We start from the raw sequence: 18,669 nt of genomic DNA on the forward strand, positions 1-18,669 counted from the left end.
CTCAGATGCAATTTTGTGTTGGGACAGTATATGCAGTGGATTTGGAAGTGTCATGTTTAGCTGAAGGCAACACTTAGCATCTCAGCACCCACCTCCTACTGAATTTCAGCAAGAGTTAGCAAACAACCTTCCCTTGGGCTTCAGTGAAAATCCTTCGCTTAGTATCCAGTCTGAGCTGCAGTTGTATTTGCAGGAAACAAGCTTTATTTTGAGGTTTTCTAAGGTATTGTTTCCTGGAACAGTAGAAGATCTGAGTCCAAAGAGAGTACTGCAGTTTTGTTACTAAAATATGAAAATGTATAAAATTTCTGTATGAAAGAAATACTTTTAAAAGAAAAACCAAGACAATGAACACCTCTCAGAATTGTTAGGATTACTGAATACAATCAACACTTCAAAATCCAAGTCATAAACAAACCAGATAATCTTTTACTTGTACCAAGATACAATTTTATTGCTTCTCGGATAACACTGCATTTAGGCATGTAACTTGAGGGTACTGGAAAAGCAAAAACAGTTCACTTACGACATTTTTCCTACTCTGTGTTAACGGAAAAGGTAGGGCCTTTTTGGAGACATTGCTGGCAATATCATAAGAAGTGCACACCAAAGGCTTAGTAATTGTGCTAACAAGAACATGTAATCTCTGCCAGACCGTAGTATCTAATTATCTTCAATTGGAAGATGTAAAATCTTTCACCACAGCTCATATATAACCTTACAAAAATGACACTGTTTATGGAGGTCACAGTTCCGCATTGTCTCATGATGATTTTCAAAAACTTGCTAAATTGCTAAAGTGTATCACAACCCGGGGGTCTCAAAGCTCCTCTCTGGATGGTTGTGTGATAACCAGTGTGTGATTCTGTACACCAGACTTGGAAGGAACCTCTAAGTGAACACTGTTGTGGAACCCTCATCTCCCAGTATTAGTGTTCCGAACAAATTATACTGATAGCAATAGCAACTATGTATATTCAACTTATTTCTAACTTTTTCTTAATGAGGTGAAGAAGAAACAGTACTGCTGTCCAGCAGCTCTTGCAGATGACCACCTAGTGTTGCAGAAGCTGCCAATGACCCAGAGCTTGGGAACTACTGGCTCTAAAGGCTTGGTGTGTGCTTTCACATCAACTCTCTGCGCTAGTCTGTGTTAGTGTTATTGCACCTTAATAGTATCAAAAAGAAGTACTTGTTTTATTGTGCTTGTTTCAAAACCAGTACATTTAAAACCAACCAAACTTATCTAAGTTGGTTATATAAAAATATGTATGTAACCGCTCACATTATACAGTAAAAAACAAAGCACCTGTGTGGAAAGCTTACTCCTTTCTTTGGGAGGAAAGCTATCTTCATGTAGTTGCTTCAGTAACACATACTCATACGTATATAAATACATAACCAGAAGTTTAGCCACATAAATCTGTCCTCTTATGCGGCAGAGGAGACAGAAGGCCCAGAGGGGTGATATGTCTCATTCTTTCCCCATCACAGAACTGCTGCCATTCACACTGTGTGAACAAGAGTATGGCTTGGGTAAAGCACGAAAAGCATGAGATAAATTATGCTCCACGTAGCATAATTCCTCCCGGGAAACAGCAGACCAACAACCCACAAACAATTGTATGTTATTCTGTAGTCAGAAGCAGCAGCTGTCACTCTAAGCTCTACAACCCTCGCTGAGGAATGCCGGCACAGGTTGCTGGGTTGCATGTGCTGCCTCTGCACTTTGATCGGGGTTAGAGAAAAGGGCCCGTTGTACACATTGCACTTGTGAAGCTATGAACCAGAGGGCTGCTTGGATACCTTCTGCAGCATCTCTGACCCAAAAGCAGGAGAGAAAAACTGCGGGGAAAAAGGCTGCGGATCATGCAGGTCAAAGTATAGCTCTGAATTGTTACATGTTACCAAAAAATGACAACTAAACAATTTAGTCTGTTTAAACACTGTGTTTCTTTCTAATCCTAGCTGCATTTCACTATAGTAAAAGTGGGTATTTGAAGAAAATATTTCACGATTAAAGATCCTTGCAATTATGTTTTTAGAAGTGCCTCCTCTTACAGGTCAGAGTCTAATATAAAGAGAAGTTACCTTTTTATTTTTTATCCCAAATTAAATTGCAGTAATTAGATACTGTATTTAACCATGTGAAAAGAGTAAAAAGCTATTTCTACACAGTTTCTGAGGTAATAAGCTGTCATGTTAAAAATATATTAATGTAAGTAATTTGGTTTTGAGTGTGTCCTTTGCCCATCTTTCCCCGTAAGAGTGGATGGACATGCTGATTTCAGTAAAGCGGATAAAAGGTCTGTGGCATACTGGTTGGTACACTGCATCATAGTTCATCATGGTTTCGTGTGAGGTCCTCCCCGTAATTAGTGGCTTGACTTCCAACGAACATGTTCCAGTTGTCTAGAACCTCCTCTTTTGTTAGTTTTTGATCCTGGTGGGAGGAAAATAAAATCTCTGTGAGGACATTTTCAAAGCTAAGTAAAAAACACACCAGCACAGACTTAGCAAGAGCCCTGGGAAATACTGCTTCAAAGCATCAGACTGCAGGTTCAGGAACTGTGATGAGTGAAATTTGAACAGCAGTGGAAGAAAGAAGTCCCACTGGCTTCACTTGGGTCTAACTGCTAATTGCAATTCTTTGTTATTAACTTGCCACCGAACAGTATAATGGTTTTCTGGTATACAGTTTTGTTCTGAGCTTTGGGTTTGCCTTCCTGACACTAAAAACAAAAATCCTTTTGTGTACTTTGCTGAAGATGGGTGCTTATATTAGCAATTTACACGCTCTCTGTGTAAAAGTGTTTTGGCTTTTCAGGTGGAGGAAGTGAATGTATTGAGCCAGTCTTTAAGCCAAAGATCTATGTTTGATTATAGAAATTATTTGGGAGCTGGTTTTGCTACCTCCTATATAAAGTATCTTTTAGTTTTCTCTTGCAGTCTAGAAAAAATGACCACTCTTAGGAGTTTTTTTTTTTACTGTGTTAAAACTTCAAAGTTTAAGATGATAAATAATTTATCTAATCCAATGGACTCCCAGAACTGATAAACTGTATTTTACTACTTTGAGATTCTAACCCTACCAACTGAAAGTGGCATTGATATATTAATGCACTAGCAACTTTAGCCTCTAAAAATGCATTTAAAGTGTATCAGTAAGAGAATTTATTAATAAATTCCTGCAAGCTGGTATGGTAAAAAAAACAAAAACACCACAACACAAAAAAACCCACAAACAAACAAAAACCAAAACCAGAACAACTTATATAACTTTTTTTAAAGTATACTAGAACTCTAAGTACCTTGTCCACATCCGATTCATAGACCAGGTGCCTGGCTTCAGCCAGTGCATGATCATAGTCTTGTGGGAGAATCCAGTGCTGAATTTCCTCTTTGTCCATCTTTCCATCCTTGTTGATGTCACGAAAATCTGCAAACTGTTCACGCTCTGTAATCACCCAGTCAGGCTCTGGTCCACCCTCTTCATTTGCAAACATATCAGCTGGAGAGCAAATAAAAGGTCTTGCTCAAGTAATATTTAATTTGCAAATTATTCACAAACTAAAGACGTTTACACAGTGCTCCTCAGAATACTAAACTTTTTCACTCTTTGCACAATGTTTTTTTGTACAGAAAATGATATGTGGGTCTAAATAGATTAGCTGTGTTTATCTTCTCTCGGGCAGGTTTCTTCACTGCTTTTGTCCTGTTTTTAGAGAGATCTTTGTAAGAGAAATTAATTTTGAGTAGATGAGTCCTTTCTAAAAACATGCTGCAGCATACCCCAGTAGAAGGTATTCTACTGAAAAAGACCTGGAGAAGTCACAAATCAGTGGTGCGTTCTGTGTCGGGGATTGGTACCTTCAGATGGTGGTGTACCATCTCTGACATAGGATGCAGAGATTACACGAGCTGCTCTGATCAGTCCTATGCTGTATCTTGTGCTCAGCCTCTGAGGCATTCAGCTGTGGCAACAGTGAGTTCTGTGGCTGAGTGCTGGATTGAGGTGTACAGGGAGCTCCTGGAGCTAGGGAAACCAGAGTTAAAGCACAAGGCCCCACCAGGCAGCTCTCACTAGGGAGGCTGATGAAGCTTGCGCATCATCATGACCAGTCATGGGAGATTTCAACTGACCTAGGGTTACGAGCAGGGTGTGCAAACAGGTGTTGAGAGGGCACCACACTTGGTGCAGAAGGGCACATGAAAAGGGCCATGCACCCTGCTTGTGTATGTCCACAATCCAGGGAAGTGCTCTAGGTGTCTGGCATCGTGGTGTTAAAACTAGAGTTTACTCAGAGACGGCCCCCTGAGGTGTCCGATGCTCCACCCAGGTGAAGAGATTTACCAAAGAAGAGATTTAGTTTTCTCTTTGTTTTTTAACCCCAACTTCATAAAAAAAGATTACATCTGAAAAGGGGAAGTAGGAGTATTTAAAGCATCGAATTCCTCAGCTCATGATGAAAACTTCAGACAACACATTCACTTTTTTAATTTTTTTAAGTGAAAATTATATTGTTTATTTGAAGCAACTGACATGTCCTGTCAATTTGATTTTTATCATCCTTGCCAGTGTGGGGTGATCGTGACTAGAACATTCTATGTTCCTATCTATACAAGACATGAAAAAACAGCATTCACATGGTAACAAATGTTGACAATTACCTTATAATTATATGTAGGTAATGTCACTGAATGAACTGAAATTACTGAGGAAATTATGCTGCTCTGTTATTTCAGTCATAAATGAATAGCATTCACATTCTGAGGCTAAATATAATTTACAAGGAATAGAACACCCTGCCATTAATTAACGTGTGTATATTGTTCCTGATTATATGGGAAGTGATCTTTATAGCACCATCAGAAACAGAAAGACTCACCTTGAGTTTGCACTCATGCTTTCCTGGTGCTACTTTCTTCACTTAAAACCTACCAAAATGAGTGCAGTAGGAGAAGATAGCTTTTGGTATCAGCATAATGATTCAAAAAGGCTAAAACGTATTCTGTACTGCTGATATCTAGTCCTGCTTCTGTTCTGCCTTCATACATCCAAGTGCAAGACAGCAGTTAACTGCCTCGTGTGACTGAGGTTTGTGCAAATTAACTGTGACTGATCTGCTGTTGATGTTTCCCATTTTGTGCTCTTTCTGCCACTGAAGTAATGCACAGCTAACTTTCACACACTTCACAACGTCTCTAAGAATCTTAAATCTTGGTGCTGGTTTTGCACAGTTCATTTTGAATGCATCTTCTATTCCTCTAAGAAACATAATGGCATCACTGCTAGAGAAGGATTGGGTTTTACTTACTATTACACTAGGAAAATAACTAGTAGAAAAAAGGTCAATTTTGTGTTTTACAATGTGTGCTTCCAAGCTATTTTGCATAGTCAGGTACCATTCAAACTGGGAAGAGATTAACTCACTCTCTGATCCTCCTGCATTTCTAAACAATCCCTTCAAAAAGCTGTTAATATGGTCATGTGTACAGAGAATATTCCTGTCATGAAAAATACTGTATTCCAGAGCCTCTTAGCCAAATTACACAATAGTAAGAGAAGAATTTTATACTGTAATGTGCGAGAAGCCTTTTGCTGGTGATGTGGCTATCTCCCTAATATAAAGTTAAAACTTTCTGGGTTGGATGGCTGGTTTAAAACAACTGAACTGGAGCACAGAAATGTTCATCTTTGTGTCATACTGCTGTAAATTGGAGAGAAGATGGACAAACAGACTGGAGATTATATAAGAAACAAATCTTAACACTTACCAATGTACTCATCTTGATCCACAAAACCATCCTCATTTTTGTCTATGTCTTCTAAGGTTTCCTGGAAAACAGTTTTGCATCAACGTAATTAAGAGAATTTAGAATTCTGGCTACTTGCCTCTTTGATCATTTAATGTTTTGAGGCCTTGACCTGCCCTAGGACAGAGGCAAAGGTACTCTTTCTGACTGCAGTGTGACTGTTGTTTATGCAATGAATATACAAATACTCATTCATGCTGAAAAAAATTCCTGCATGAATGAACTGGACACTATGCTTAAGTTTAAGTTAAATGCAGATACAAGCATCAAACACTTAGCTGCCACATTTCAGTAAAGCCTTCCTTTTATTCTGGTTTAAGTTGGTGCTGTTTCTTGAATCCATTTAGGAGCTATTTAAGGGCATTTAGCAAGTCCTACTGAGAGATCTAAATCAAGTGAATTTGAGGAAAGGCATCCCTTTCTGTTCCCCACTTAGCTGTTATGCGTGTGTCCCTTTCTGAACCCTGTATGGGAAGGTTAGATAGAGAAAGACTTCATAGCTCATCCAAAAAATAAAAGCAAAAATAATGGTATTGGTTTTGTTCTACTTACTAAGACAACAATGTTTTTCATATGCTCAAACTCTTCTGGGTGAAGGAAAGCCGTGAATTCTTCACGAGTTGCAGCTAAGTCTCCATCCAGATCTGCAGTTTTGAACCGTCTTTCATCTCTGGGCAGCATTTTCTTAAAGCTGTGCTGATCGGTTGCATCTTGGAATTCTTCTGGATTTTCTGCAAATTCATCAAGCCAATCTCAAAAGTATGTTCCTTTTAAAACATATTACCACAGTGAAACACCACAATTTGCTCTTAAAGTCTAGAAATACAAAGGTTTATTGTCAGAATAGCTGCCATGTTAAAATGGAACATCTCCTGTGATGTTTTAAATTCAGGAGTTGAGTACTTGCTTTGATTTTCAAAGGTGATTTAGTAGAATAGGTAAATCCTTGACTAAGCCTTCTGCTGCAATCCAGGATAATGGATTTTGCAGTATTGTATGTTGCCCTTCATAGATTTAGGTTTTTTTTCCTTTCTAATCTGCTTTTATAAGTACTGCTTAGGCAGTATTTGGGGTAGATTTCATTCACACAAGCTTTATTCTTCTTAAGAGTTGGTATGATCTAAACAACTTTTCAGTTTCAAAAAGCAAGCAAACTGAAGACAAGTGGTTTCACAAGGTGGAAGACTTTATAGTTTTTTAAAATAGGATCATTAAACTGACTTCAAATATGGAAAGTACTCATAACAATTTCACAATTCACATGTTGGAAGACAAATGCAGTTGAAAAAGACTAGGTCAGGAATTACAACTGGAATTTTAAGTGTGCATAAACACAAGACCACAATGTAGTAGCTGTTCTCCAAATTTTGGGGATTATAGAGAACAAAGACAAACGGCTGACAAGGGCTCCCAGGCATACTGCTACAAGGATCGCACATTAAATATTTCCTTTCACGAATGTAGTAAGTTCCTCTTTAAGGTAGTCTTCGGAATTACTACTGCTACTGGAAGCTTATTCCAGAAACTGCCTCTATGGTAAATAGATATTTTCTTCTATTTCCAGTAAGTATAAATGGTCAATGAATACTGATTTGTTGTTCTGTCAGCACTACCCTTTAGTGATCTCTTCTCCTCCTTCATTAATTTACAAAAAGCAAAGGGAATGTATGTGGGGCAAACAAAAGATTCAGGTATATTTTTAACGTGCTTCTTTTGCCTGATTTGTTAAGGATTTTCATTTGCAGTCTTAAGCACATTAATCTGCAAGAACTATGTTAATCGATAACTTTGCTATAGCTTAGACCCAGACTAAATTTTTAGCATCTAGACTCTTTAAGAAACACTGAATTAACAAATACTGATTAACTACACAATGTATTATTTAAAATTACCATCTTTAATATTAAAAAGTAATATATTTCTAATTGGAGGAGGCTTTAATTCAGCTTTGTCAGTACATTTAATAATCCCTCTACAAAACCTGCCAGGTACTGGTGACTCGTGGAAATGGCTGCAACAACTAGGAAGTACTTTTGACCTCTGTCTATAACATTTAATGCAATGTTCAAGAGTCCTAAATGTGACACCAAACTCCTGTTGACTGTAAGGCATGAAATCGTGCTTTATAACCTCAACAGTCTTCGAGCATATAATCTGAAAACATTATTTTACCTAGATAATAACCGTATGTGGCTTGTCTGTATTCTTCCCAGGCAATTTTATCATCCTTATTGAGATCGTAGTCTTTCCAAACTTTAGCCACATTTTCATAGATATATCGTTTCTGTACTCGTTTAATCCAGTTCTTTAATTCCTCTGTTGTGAGAAAGCCATCTTTGTTGTCATCTATCCTATCCACAATCTTCCTGTAAAAAAAGACCAGCATCCTTAATTGTTGACAGAACAACAAACTGCAGGTCAGCCCTATTTTAGAAATCTTTAGCTGGCCCAAATTTTCCACAAAAAAAAAAAGAAAGGAGTGCCCCAAACTTATAAAGTTGTCCTATCAGCTCAGACTTTCTTGTATTTCACAGATTATCTTAAGGGACATACCTCTGTTCTTTATTCAACACTGCTACGAATAACTGAAACGGAACTTGCATGATCAAAGTTAGTGAACAAAGTACCCCACATAACACCTGGATTTAGGGTGTGCCTACTAACTTAAGGGTATCTGTTCTTAACTGTCAGTATGGACTGGTTATTTTGAGCTCAGAGTAGGAGACAACAACTTAATCTCTGGAGAAAGCCTGTATTGGAGCTTGCTGGAGGCAACTAGGGCAAAAATCTAGGATTTTGAGGACACCTGCAGTTTCTCCTGTGGCTTGACAGCAGACTGACACTAGAGTGGAATGAGTTATATGACTGTATAATGAGCCACTGCCCTGTGTAAAGCTGCTAGCCTCAAGTCCTGTTGAAATCAGTACTGGTGTACTCCCAAGGAAAATTCTGCAAAGTTTCTGAAAAAAGTCTGCACAAAGCTGCAGGTAAAACAGACAAAGAAAAGCTATGTTAACAGTCAACATTCTCCTTTAACATTTAGGTTCTCTGCAATAAATCTCTCAAGGGCTGCTTGTAACTGCTAAATACCACCAGTTTGGGTTTGAGCATGTAAAACTGGCTTCTCTCCCAGCTACAGTGGTAGATTAGGTAATAAAAACTTTGTCCAAAACAGGAATACAGCTTTAATCCCACAACTTGTAGATAAACTTGTCATAGTGTTACTATATTCTGGGCACTGGCCTGTGGGAAGCTATGTACGTTGCTCTTGGATCTGGGGCAGATTGCTAGCAATTCAACAGAAGCAGGAGCTGACTTCTCTGAATCCTGACTTGAGATTCACATGTGAGCTCCCTAAACCTCCAGGCAGACACAGGACACAGGGAGACGTTCTGCACTTTTAAGAATTTATTACAATTCAGTGCCTTGGTTCTCCACAAAGAAATCAACCCTGGCCAATCAGAACTGCTCAGCTAGTGAAGAGATGTCTTTCCAAAGCCTTATATGCCAATGGCAAGAAGAACCAATTAACAACAGTAGTTTCTGCTGAATTTCCAGCAATCTCGTGTGAGTCTGACAGAATCAGACTGAATTGATAACTATGCTATTTCTGAGCTAAAAGGGGAAAAGGGGGCTGCTGAATTTGCTTTCTGAAGTAGTAAAGTATGAATCAACTGACTGGGAAACCTATTTTGTGTAAGTCTCACGGGGAATTGACTGCCAAGGGTCACTTTCACTGAACAATGGACTGTATTTGTCAATATATTTGCCCCACAATGAGTTTGATTTAATTGGTTTTACTGATATTTCTATTGCTAAATGTATTACTTATAATAAATGATTCTGTTAGTAGCTCTTTGGTATTTTTAAGCTTAAAGAAGTCAGGACTGTTTACCAAAAAATGTCTCATATATCTTCCTTTTCACCCATTTTTATAGGTCTGTGTGAAGTATTTCACTCTGCTTTCCAGTTGAAGATGGGGACCAAAAATTAGTCCTGCCTACAAGTATATCCATAATATGGATAATATTGCTGAGGTGAGCAGCTCGAGAGAGGACGTCTTTGACACCGGAGCGGGGGGAAGCTCAGCATCCAGAAGCCTCAACTCAGAGCGGCGGGAGCCACCGAGGGAGCCCCAAGTCCTCGACAGGACCTGCCCAGGAGCCCGCAGCTCCGCGGACGCGAGCAGGGACTCACAGGGGTCGGAGCCAGGAGGAGGGGCACCAGCCCTGACTGGGTAAAAACCTGCCCCAGGGAGCGCGGGCGAACAGAGCGGGCAAATAGGGCGGGATCGAGGCAGTTTGCGCGGCGGTTTGGGCGGGCAGGCGAGCGGCACGGTGAGCACCCGCCGTATGACCAGGGCCAGGCCTGGAAGCCCGGCTCTGGCTGCCCCGGCGGTGGCCAGCGTAGGCACCCAGACAGAGCCAATGAGAGCGGAGGCTGCAGCACACAGCTCGGAGCGTAGAGAGTGCCTGCACTGGTCTCGTGAGGCGAGGGTGCACCCGGTGCTCCCAGGTGCAGGTCCTCCTGCAGCAGGAACTGAGCTGCGGGATGCTGTCAACAGGCTGAAAGATGTCAGGGAAGCTGAGAGGAAGCAGCACTGCTTGCTCAAGGCCGGAACTGTGCAGGGGCCTCAAGCTTCCAGTGTAGCTCATGGAGGAAACAAAGAGGTCGATAACCCAGGAAGCTGGGAAACAGCAACAACAACAACAAAGGAGGAAGAGGACAATTAAAAGCAAGGGGCTTCCTCCTAATTCTGTTGTCCCCACACAGAACCGCTTTGCTGTGCTGCAGGGGGCTGATGAGGAAACACATGAACAACCGGCTGGTGCACTGCTGAAGATCTCTACTGGCGCTATCAGGAAAAAGCAGCAGGTCACAGTAATAAGGGACTCTACTTTGACAGGCACAGAGGCACCCATCTGTCGGCCTGACCCGGTCTCAAGGGAGGTGTGTTGCCTACCAGGGGCATGGATCAGGGATGTTGCAGGGAGGCTGCCTGCTCTAGTAAGTCCCACTGACTACAACCCATTTCTAGTTGTCCATGTGGGTGCTAGTGATATAGACAGCAGTAACCTGGAGAATATAAAGGACTACAGAGCCCTGGAGGAGGTGGTTAGGGGCTCTGGAGCTCAGACAGTCTTTTCATCAATTCTCCATGATAGAGGGGAGGAACCTAAAAAGGCTAGGAGGATTGGCCAGGTTAATAAATGGTTAGAATGGTGGTGCCATAGTCAGGGGTTTGGGTGTCTTGAACACGGGACTCAAGTTAGTAGGCCAGGTCTACTGGGGGCTGGTGGAGCTGGTCTGACAAGGGGAAAAGCAGTTTTGGTAGGAGGCTTGCCAGGCTGGTCAAGGATGCTTTAAACTAGATGTGTTGAGGGAGGTGGGTATTGTTCCATCCTAACACTCCCAGTCAGTTGCCAGCACCTATAATAAATGCTCGGAGCAATGTAGAGATATTCCAGCCGCTCCAGCCGATGAGCCGGTTTCATTTGGAGCTTGGCTCACATGCCTCTATACAAACACCCATAGCATGGGGAACAAACAAGAGGAGTTACAGGTGTGTGCACGTCTATGGGGATATGATACACTAGCCATCACAGAAACATGGTGGGATGGCTCCTATGGCTGGAGTGTTGGAATGGAAGGTTACAGGCTCTTTAGAAAAGACAGGCCTGGCAGACGGGGAGGGGGAGTTGCTATTTATGTTAGGCTGGAGAGTATGGAACTCTGTCTGGGGACAGGTGAACAGTCAACAGAGAGTCTGTGGGTCAGGGTTAAAGGGAGAACAGCGATGGGAGACATTACTGTGGGGATCTGTTACAGACCGCCTGATCAAGAGAAATCTGTGGATGAAGCGCTCTACAGAAAGATAGGAAAAGCCCCATGCTCGCAGGCCCTTGTCCTCATGGGGGACTTCAACCACCCTGATATCTGCTGGAGAGATGGTACGGCCCGGCACAAGCAATCCAGGAGGTTCCTCGATTGTGTGGAAGACAACTTCCTTCTGCAAGTAATAGAGGAGCCGACAAGGAGAGGTGCCATGCTTGACCTTGTGCTCACCAACACGGAAGGGCTGGTTGGAAATGTGATGCTCCACAGCAGCCTTGGTTGCAGCGATCATGAGATGGTCGAGTTCGAGATCCTCAGGACAGTGAGAAGAGTGTGCAGCAAGCTCACTGGCCTGGACTTCAAGAGAGCAGGCTCTGGCCTCTTCAGGAACCTGCTTAGTAAGGTTCCATGGGATATAGCCCTAGAGGGCAGGGAGGCCCAAGACTGTTGGTTGATATTCAAGGATCACCTGCTACAAGCTCAGGAATGTTGTGTCCCAGCTAGAAGGAAGTGCAGCAGGAGGGCCAGGAGACCTGCTTGGATGGATAAGGAGCTGCTGAGGAAAATCTGAAGGAAAAAAGAGGCTTATAAAAGGTGGAAGCAAGGACAGGGGGCCTGGGAAGAATACAGGGATGTTGTCCGGGAAGCTAGGGACCAGGTTAGGAAAGCTAAGGCCCAGTTAGAATTAAACTTGGCTAGGGATGTGAAAGATAACAGGAAGGGATTCTGTAGGTACATAGTGAATAAAAGACAGCCTAGGGACAATGGAGACCCCCTCCGGAAGCTATTGGGAGAACTGACTACCCTGGATGTGGAGAAGGCTGAGGTTCTGAATGACTTCTTTGCCCTGGTCTTCACAGGCAAATGCTCTGACTACACCACCCAAGTCCTGGAAGGCAGATGCACGGACTGTCAGAATGAAGACCTTGGGCCCACTGTAGGAGAGATCTGGTTTGAGACCATCTCAAGAACCTGAATGTACACAAGCCCATGGGACCTGATGAAATCCATCTGTGGCTCCTGAAGGAGCTGGCGAATGAAGTTGCTAAGCCACTGTCCATCATATTCAAAAAATCATGGCATTCAGGTGAAGTTCCAGACAACTGGAAAAAGGATAATACAATCCCCATTTTTAAGAACTGGGATAATAGTGATACTGCACTAACAGCTTATGGTGGAACTAGACAGACATCAAATAAGTACCACTCCCTATGGAAGGGAAGGTAATCTTAGTGAAAGCATGCAGATGTTTTAAACAATTTTCTTGTTAGTAACTATATAAAGGATTTTTCTTTAACTACTGTTAAACTTGATTCTAACTAGTGATCTGATTGTCTTTAGATGCACAGAAGGGAGAAGCAGTAAAATAAGGCGACTGTTGCATGGACCCTACTCTTGGTGTGAAGTGCAGCATGGAAGCACAAGCAATATTGTAAGTCATGGAAAAGCTATGGAAGTGTCGTGGTTTAAACAAAAGTCATCCATAAATCACACAGTTGCTCTCTCACTCCCCCCTTCTTGCCCTCCCCCTACTCCCGGAGGGACGGATAGAAGAACTGAAAAGAATGCAACTCCCACGGGTTGAGATAAGAACAGTTTAGTAACTAAGGTATAACACAAATCACTACTGCTACCACCAATAATAATGATAAAGGAAATAACAAGAGGAAAGAATACAACACCTCAACACCAGCTGACCAATAACTCGCCCCACTCCCCCCAGCCGAGCACCGACTGATACCTCGTCCAACCCTGCAGTGAACTAGCCCTTCCAGGTAACTCCCCGTTACATCCTGGGCATGATGTGCTGTGGTATGGAATACCTCTTTGGTCAGTTTGGGTCAGGTGTCCTGTCTGTGCTTCCTCCCAGCTTCCCCTCCTCCCTGGCAGAGCATGAGGCTCAGAAGGTCCTTGGTCAGACCAAACATTTGAGCAGCAACTAAAAACATCGGTGTTATCAGCACTGTTCCCAGGCCAAAAAATGAAAACATAGCACTGCACTAGCTACTAAGAAGGAGAAAAATGACTGCTACTGCTGAACCCAGGACAGGAAGATAGCTTCAAGTGGACTTGTAAATGGAGCTATAAAAGAGGAATAGTTTAAACTTGATTCACACTAATACGGTCAAGGCAAGTGACCAGAAGTAAGGATCTGTAGCAGCAAAGCCCTCCAGCAGTGGGTGAGGTCTGTCCGACACTGAGCACAGCACCACATACAGCAGCTCTCTCCACAAAGCTTAGCTGTAAGACCAGAAAAGGCATGAGAGAAAAATGTGGTAGTGATGAATTGTTGTTTGCTTGTTTGTAAAATCAGCAGGTGTGAAAGAAGTTTAACTGAAGAGATACCACTGACTGTACAGTAATGAGACCTGGACAGGCTAGAGAGCTGGGTGGAGAGGAACTTAAGCTGAACAAAGGAAAGTGTAGGGTCCTGCACCTAGGGAGGAATAACCCGATGCAGCAGTACAGGTTGGGGGTTGGCCAGCTGCTCTGTGGAGAAGGACCTGGGAGTCCTGGTGGAAACTTAACCATGACCCAGACATGTACCCCTGTGGACAAGAAAGCTAATAGTGTCCCGGGGTTTATTAAGAAGAATGTGCCTAGCAGACTGAGGGAGGTTATCCACCCACTCTGCTCTTGTGAGGCTGCATCTGGAGTACTGTGTCTGGTTCTGGGCTCACCAGTTCAAGAAAGACAAGGAACTGCTGGAGAGGGTCCAGTGGAGCACTATGCAGATGATGAGACTGCAGCATCTCAATGAGGAAAGGCTGAGGGCTGGGCCTATTTAGCCTGGAGATGACTGAGAGAGAATCTTACCAATGCATGCAAATATCTTAAGGGTGGGTGCCAAAAGGATGGGGCCAGACTCTTTTTGGTGGTGCCCAGTAACAGGATAAGGGACAGTGGGCAGAAACTCAAATTCAGAAACTTCCATGTCAATATGAGGAAAAACTTCCTTACTTTACAGGTGGCACTGGAACAGGCTGCCCAGAGAGGTTGTGGAAAGTCCTCTGGAGATATTCCAACCCGCCTGGACACATTTTTGTGTAACGGGCTCTAGGTGACCCTGCTTTAGCAAGGGTGTTGACTAGAGGATCTCCAGAGGTCCCTTTCACCCATTCTGCGCTACAAGGACCCACTCCACGAGCCCCTCCTGACGGCAAGGGGCCAGTCTCGGCCGGGGCCGGGGGACACCCCCTACCCTCCCGCCGGTCTCCTTTCGCCGAGGGGACAGCGGTTCCTTCCCCGCTGCCCCGCCGGGCCCTCCCCCTACTGCCACGTTTCCGCAGGCCGTCGCGCTGCCGCGGCTCTTACCCCAGCCTCTCCCGGCTCTCCTCAGGGCTGAGCTGGTCGAAGCTCCGCGCCTCCTCCTTGCCCAGGAAGGCCTCGTGGTCGTACTGGAAGCCCGGCCGGTCTTCATGCTGCCGCGCCCGCTCCTGCCGCGCTGTCGGTTTGCCCAGGCCTCCTGGCAGCAGCGGCAGCAGCGCCAGCGCTAAACACCACCGTGCCCCGCCGGCCCCCATGCCCCGCCGCGTCATCACCAACCCTCGCCCCTCCGCTGCCCGGCGCCCGCCGAGCCCGACTCCGCCCCACTCCGCGGCTCCCCAGCCCCGCTCCTCCCCTGGCTGGTCCGCGGCGCCGATGCGATTCGGCTGCGGCCGCCCGCAGTGGGGCCCGGCTGGGCCCAGCCCAGCGCTGCCCGGCTCGGCCCGTCGCCACGTCTGCAGAGCGGCGGGAGCCGCCCAACGGCCGCCGAGGGGTCCCAGCGGCTCGTCCGGTTACGGCAGAGGACCCCTCCGGCACAACGAGATGGGGGTCTTAGAGGCCGTTTCTGTTCGTTTCTCAGCGTAGCGTTCTGAGCTTATACTGCTAAGAACCGTGTCAGCGCAACCAGCTGATCTTTCATTCCTGTTCCTCTGCTGTTCCGTGTAGTTTGTTCGTCCAGAGTATAACAGAATGGTTTGAGTTGGAAGGGACCTTAAGGATCATCTGCTTCCAGCCACCTGCCAGGTTCATGGTTTCTGCTGTCATCCGAAATTGGTTAGAAAAGGACTAAAGTATGATTAATTTTTTGTTTTCAAGGCAAGTAACAATAAGGATAGAAGTAAAAAAAAAAAAAAAAAAAAAAAACCCCACCCAAAACAAAAAAAAAACAAAAAAACAAAAAACCAACAACCCAAAACAAACAAACAAACAAACCAAAAACAACATCTCTGTGGCTCTGTCTAGCGTTACAGAAAACTGATACCCAAAATGCAGAAAAAAAAATTGAGGGTTGACAGCACTCTCGTAGAGGATATGTGTTGTAACAGGGTCACTACTACTCTAAGGGAAGTGAACTCAAGATCCCGAGGGGTGGAGGAAAAAGCCAAAATTATTTAGCAGAGAAAAAGATACAGTTTTTTCCTTAAATCATAATTTATTTTCTTCAGCTTGAGCAAATTATTTCTAGACAGAGGTAATTGATGTTTGCACCTAGTATGTGAGTGGCATAAAAATAGATGCTGATCATACCAGCTGTGTCTTGAGTTTACAAAGCTAGTGAGAGGCTATGCAATTTTTATTTATTTATTTATTAGACATATACCTGTAAAACAAAGTTTTCATTAACATATTCAGGAATCTCATATGATTCAGATACAGCTCTTTTCTGTCACGCAGTCTTCTAACGCTCCTCTCAGTGGTTCTTACCTCTATATTAGACAGTTTCTAATGTTATTCCAGAGGCACAAGGTGCTGAATTTTTACCTTCTTTATTCACCTGGTGGTGGAGTGTGCTGCTAGTTAAGAGATAAGCCATTTGTGTGGGTAACGGGTATATTTTACTGCCCGTTGTGTTGTAATCAGTGTTGTAGTCAATCATCAGCTTGATGTTTGATCTTAATAACAGAGGAATATAAAGTTATTTGTGTGATGTGTGAAATGAATCTGCATGTTCTGTTGTCAGAACAAGTTGGAGTTGTATCTATGAGAAAAGCTGCAGTGATGGCAATGCAGAATGAGTGAAGTGTGTACATGGTCATTCACTTGGAAGGCTCTGGACATGGGCAGGCAGATGTCTGGGAGCCTCCAGACATTGTACCATAGATGCGGATTCTGGCAGTTAGAGCTGCCCTGTGTTTGGGCTCAAGTGTGAGTGAGTCCTGAAATGTGATCTTATGAAAGATGGAAATCTTAATGTTCTGAACCCTCCAGACTTGGTTCGGGACAACTGGTAATAACAATAAAAGTTTGATTGATTCAATATAATTTTTTGTGGAAAAAGAAAGGTACTGCAGTTACTCATCCTTAGAGGCCTGAGGTCTCAGATTTTGATGCTGAGAATAGACTGTGTTCAGCCAAAGCACTTGTTGGTCTGGTCAGTCTTAGTGTTGCCAGATATTTGTATCACTCAGTTTAATGTTTACAGATTATTCCTTTGGGCTGTTGTGGCTTCATTAAATACCTTGAACTCTTAGTCCTTTGTGGAACGTTATGCCTTTTACTCCTTTTACTCAATTCACAAAATAGTAGAAGTTTTCTCTTAAATCCTTTGTCCACAATACTCGTTTCTTAAAATAGTGACTAATTTTCTCTGAAATATTAGTATTTTCTATTTTAGCAGTATTGCTATGAACATCTCTGCTGAGAGAAATCTCTGCTACTGAATGATTAGTATTAATTAGGTTTAGAGTTTAAGGTGCTACTTTTGTAATCCATACTTCTTCCAGTAACGTGCCTGAGTTTTATACACACAAGATTTCTTTGAAACATTGCAAAATGCCAGGTCTGCAGCATCAACAATGTTTTTTAGCAATACATTTAAGCAGCAGCAGGCATGCTGGGTAGTTTATAAGCTTTTAATGAAACACTGGCAGATATTAGGGGTTTATGGGCTGGAAAACAGTGGAAATCAAAGAGCTTTGCTTACTGTTTATAGCATTTTTCCCCTGAATCTAGCAATATTTATCTCACTTTTTCCATCTTGCGTTTTGCTCTTCACATATTTACTTTGCCTTTTGCTGATGGATTTACAGTCAACAAACTATTTTGTATGAAATATACTTACAGCTACAATATGCCTGTCGTAATGTTGGTCCAGTTACCTGGATAGAGCCTGAGATCATAGAATCATAGAATAGTTTGGGTTTAAAAGGACCTTAAGATCATTTAGTTCCACACCCTCATGCTAGACTGTTACCCAAGGTTCTGTCCAACCTGGCCTTGAACACTGCCAGGGATGGAGCATTTACTGCTTCTTTGGGCAGCCTGTTCCAGTGCCTCAGCCCCTGACAGTGAAGAACTTCTTCGTTATATCTAACCTGAAGTTCCCCTGTCTTAGTTTGAACCCATTACACCTTGTCCTATCACTACAGTCCGTGATGAAGAATCCCTGTAACTTGTTTCATATCCTACTTTGTCTTCAGTTTGCATTTATTCTACTGAGGGTGCATTTATATCTTGCATCTTTAGTCAGTATTTCTGGACATCATTCATTGTGCCTTTCCTGTGGCTGTGTAAATGATCCCTAAGGGATGCCATGTTTTATGACTGCCTGCTGCCTCAGACCTGTCTTCTCATGCTTTCAGTAGCAAAACTGTTCTCAAACATTACCATCTCTACCTATTTTTTGAGTCCTATCTGCTCAAATGGTCAAAATACTTGACGGCATCATACTGTAGCTTTCTAAGGTAGGATCTTTGTGTACTCTTACTTATATTTGAAGTCCCTATTAAAACTAGAATGAGATTCAGACCCAGAGACTGAGTCAAAGCTTGGTTTGAAAGGATATGGTGAAAGTAAGAGTGATGTAGCATCTAGCAGTTCTTGGAGTGCCAACATATACTTGGTTAAATAGTCAGCCTGCAAAACTCCTTGAAATCTTTTGCCTTGTCTAAAGGCATCTTACAGCATCCCTAACCACCACACAAAGACACACATATCCTCGTGTTGATACTTCTGTCCTTTGCAAAATCCGTATGTTTATTTTCTGCTTACATGCAGTACCTTATGGAGCTTGGCTGCATTTACAGAGAT

At 43.0% G+C, this 18,669-nt stretch overlaps 1 protein-coding gene across 1 annotated transcript; it reads right to left on the reverse strand.

Moving 5' to 3' along the window:
* Nucleotides 1-427: 427 nt before the first annotated feature.
* Nucleotides 428-15,211, reverse strand: RCN1 (reticulocalbin 1). Its single transcript, XM_065683262.1, has 6 exons — nt 14,968-15,211; nt 7,990-8,183; nt 6,370-6,548; nt 5,779-5,839; nt 3,312-3,511; nt 428-2,443 (listed from the first exon to the last, which is right to left on the reverse strand). Exons 1-6 carry the CDS (start codon nt 15,189-15,191, stop codon nt 2,336-2,338), a joined length of 966 nt encoding a protein of 321 aa, XP_065539334.1. The 5' UTR covers nt 15,192-15,211; the 3' UTR covers nt 428-2,335.
* Between the last annotated feature and the right edge of the window lie 3,458 nt (nt 15,212-18,669).

Source organism: Lathamus discolor, chromosome 6 (genome assembly GCF_037157495.1).
Source record: "Lathamus discolor isolate bLatDis1 chromosome 6, bLatDis1.hap1, whole genome shotgun sequence".
Taxonomy (NCBI): Eukaryota; Metazoa; Chordata; class Aves; order Psittaciformes; family Psittacidae; genus Lathamus; species Lathamus discolor.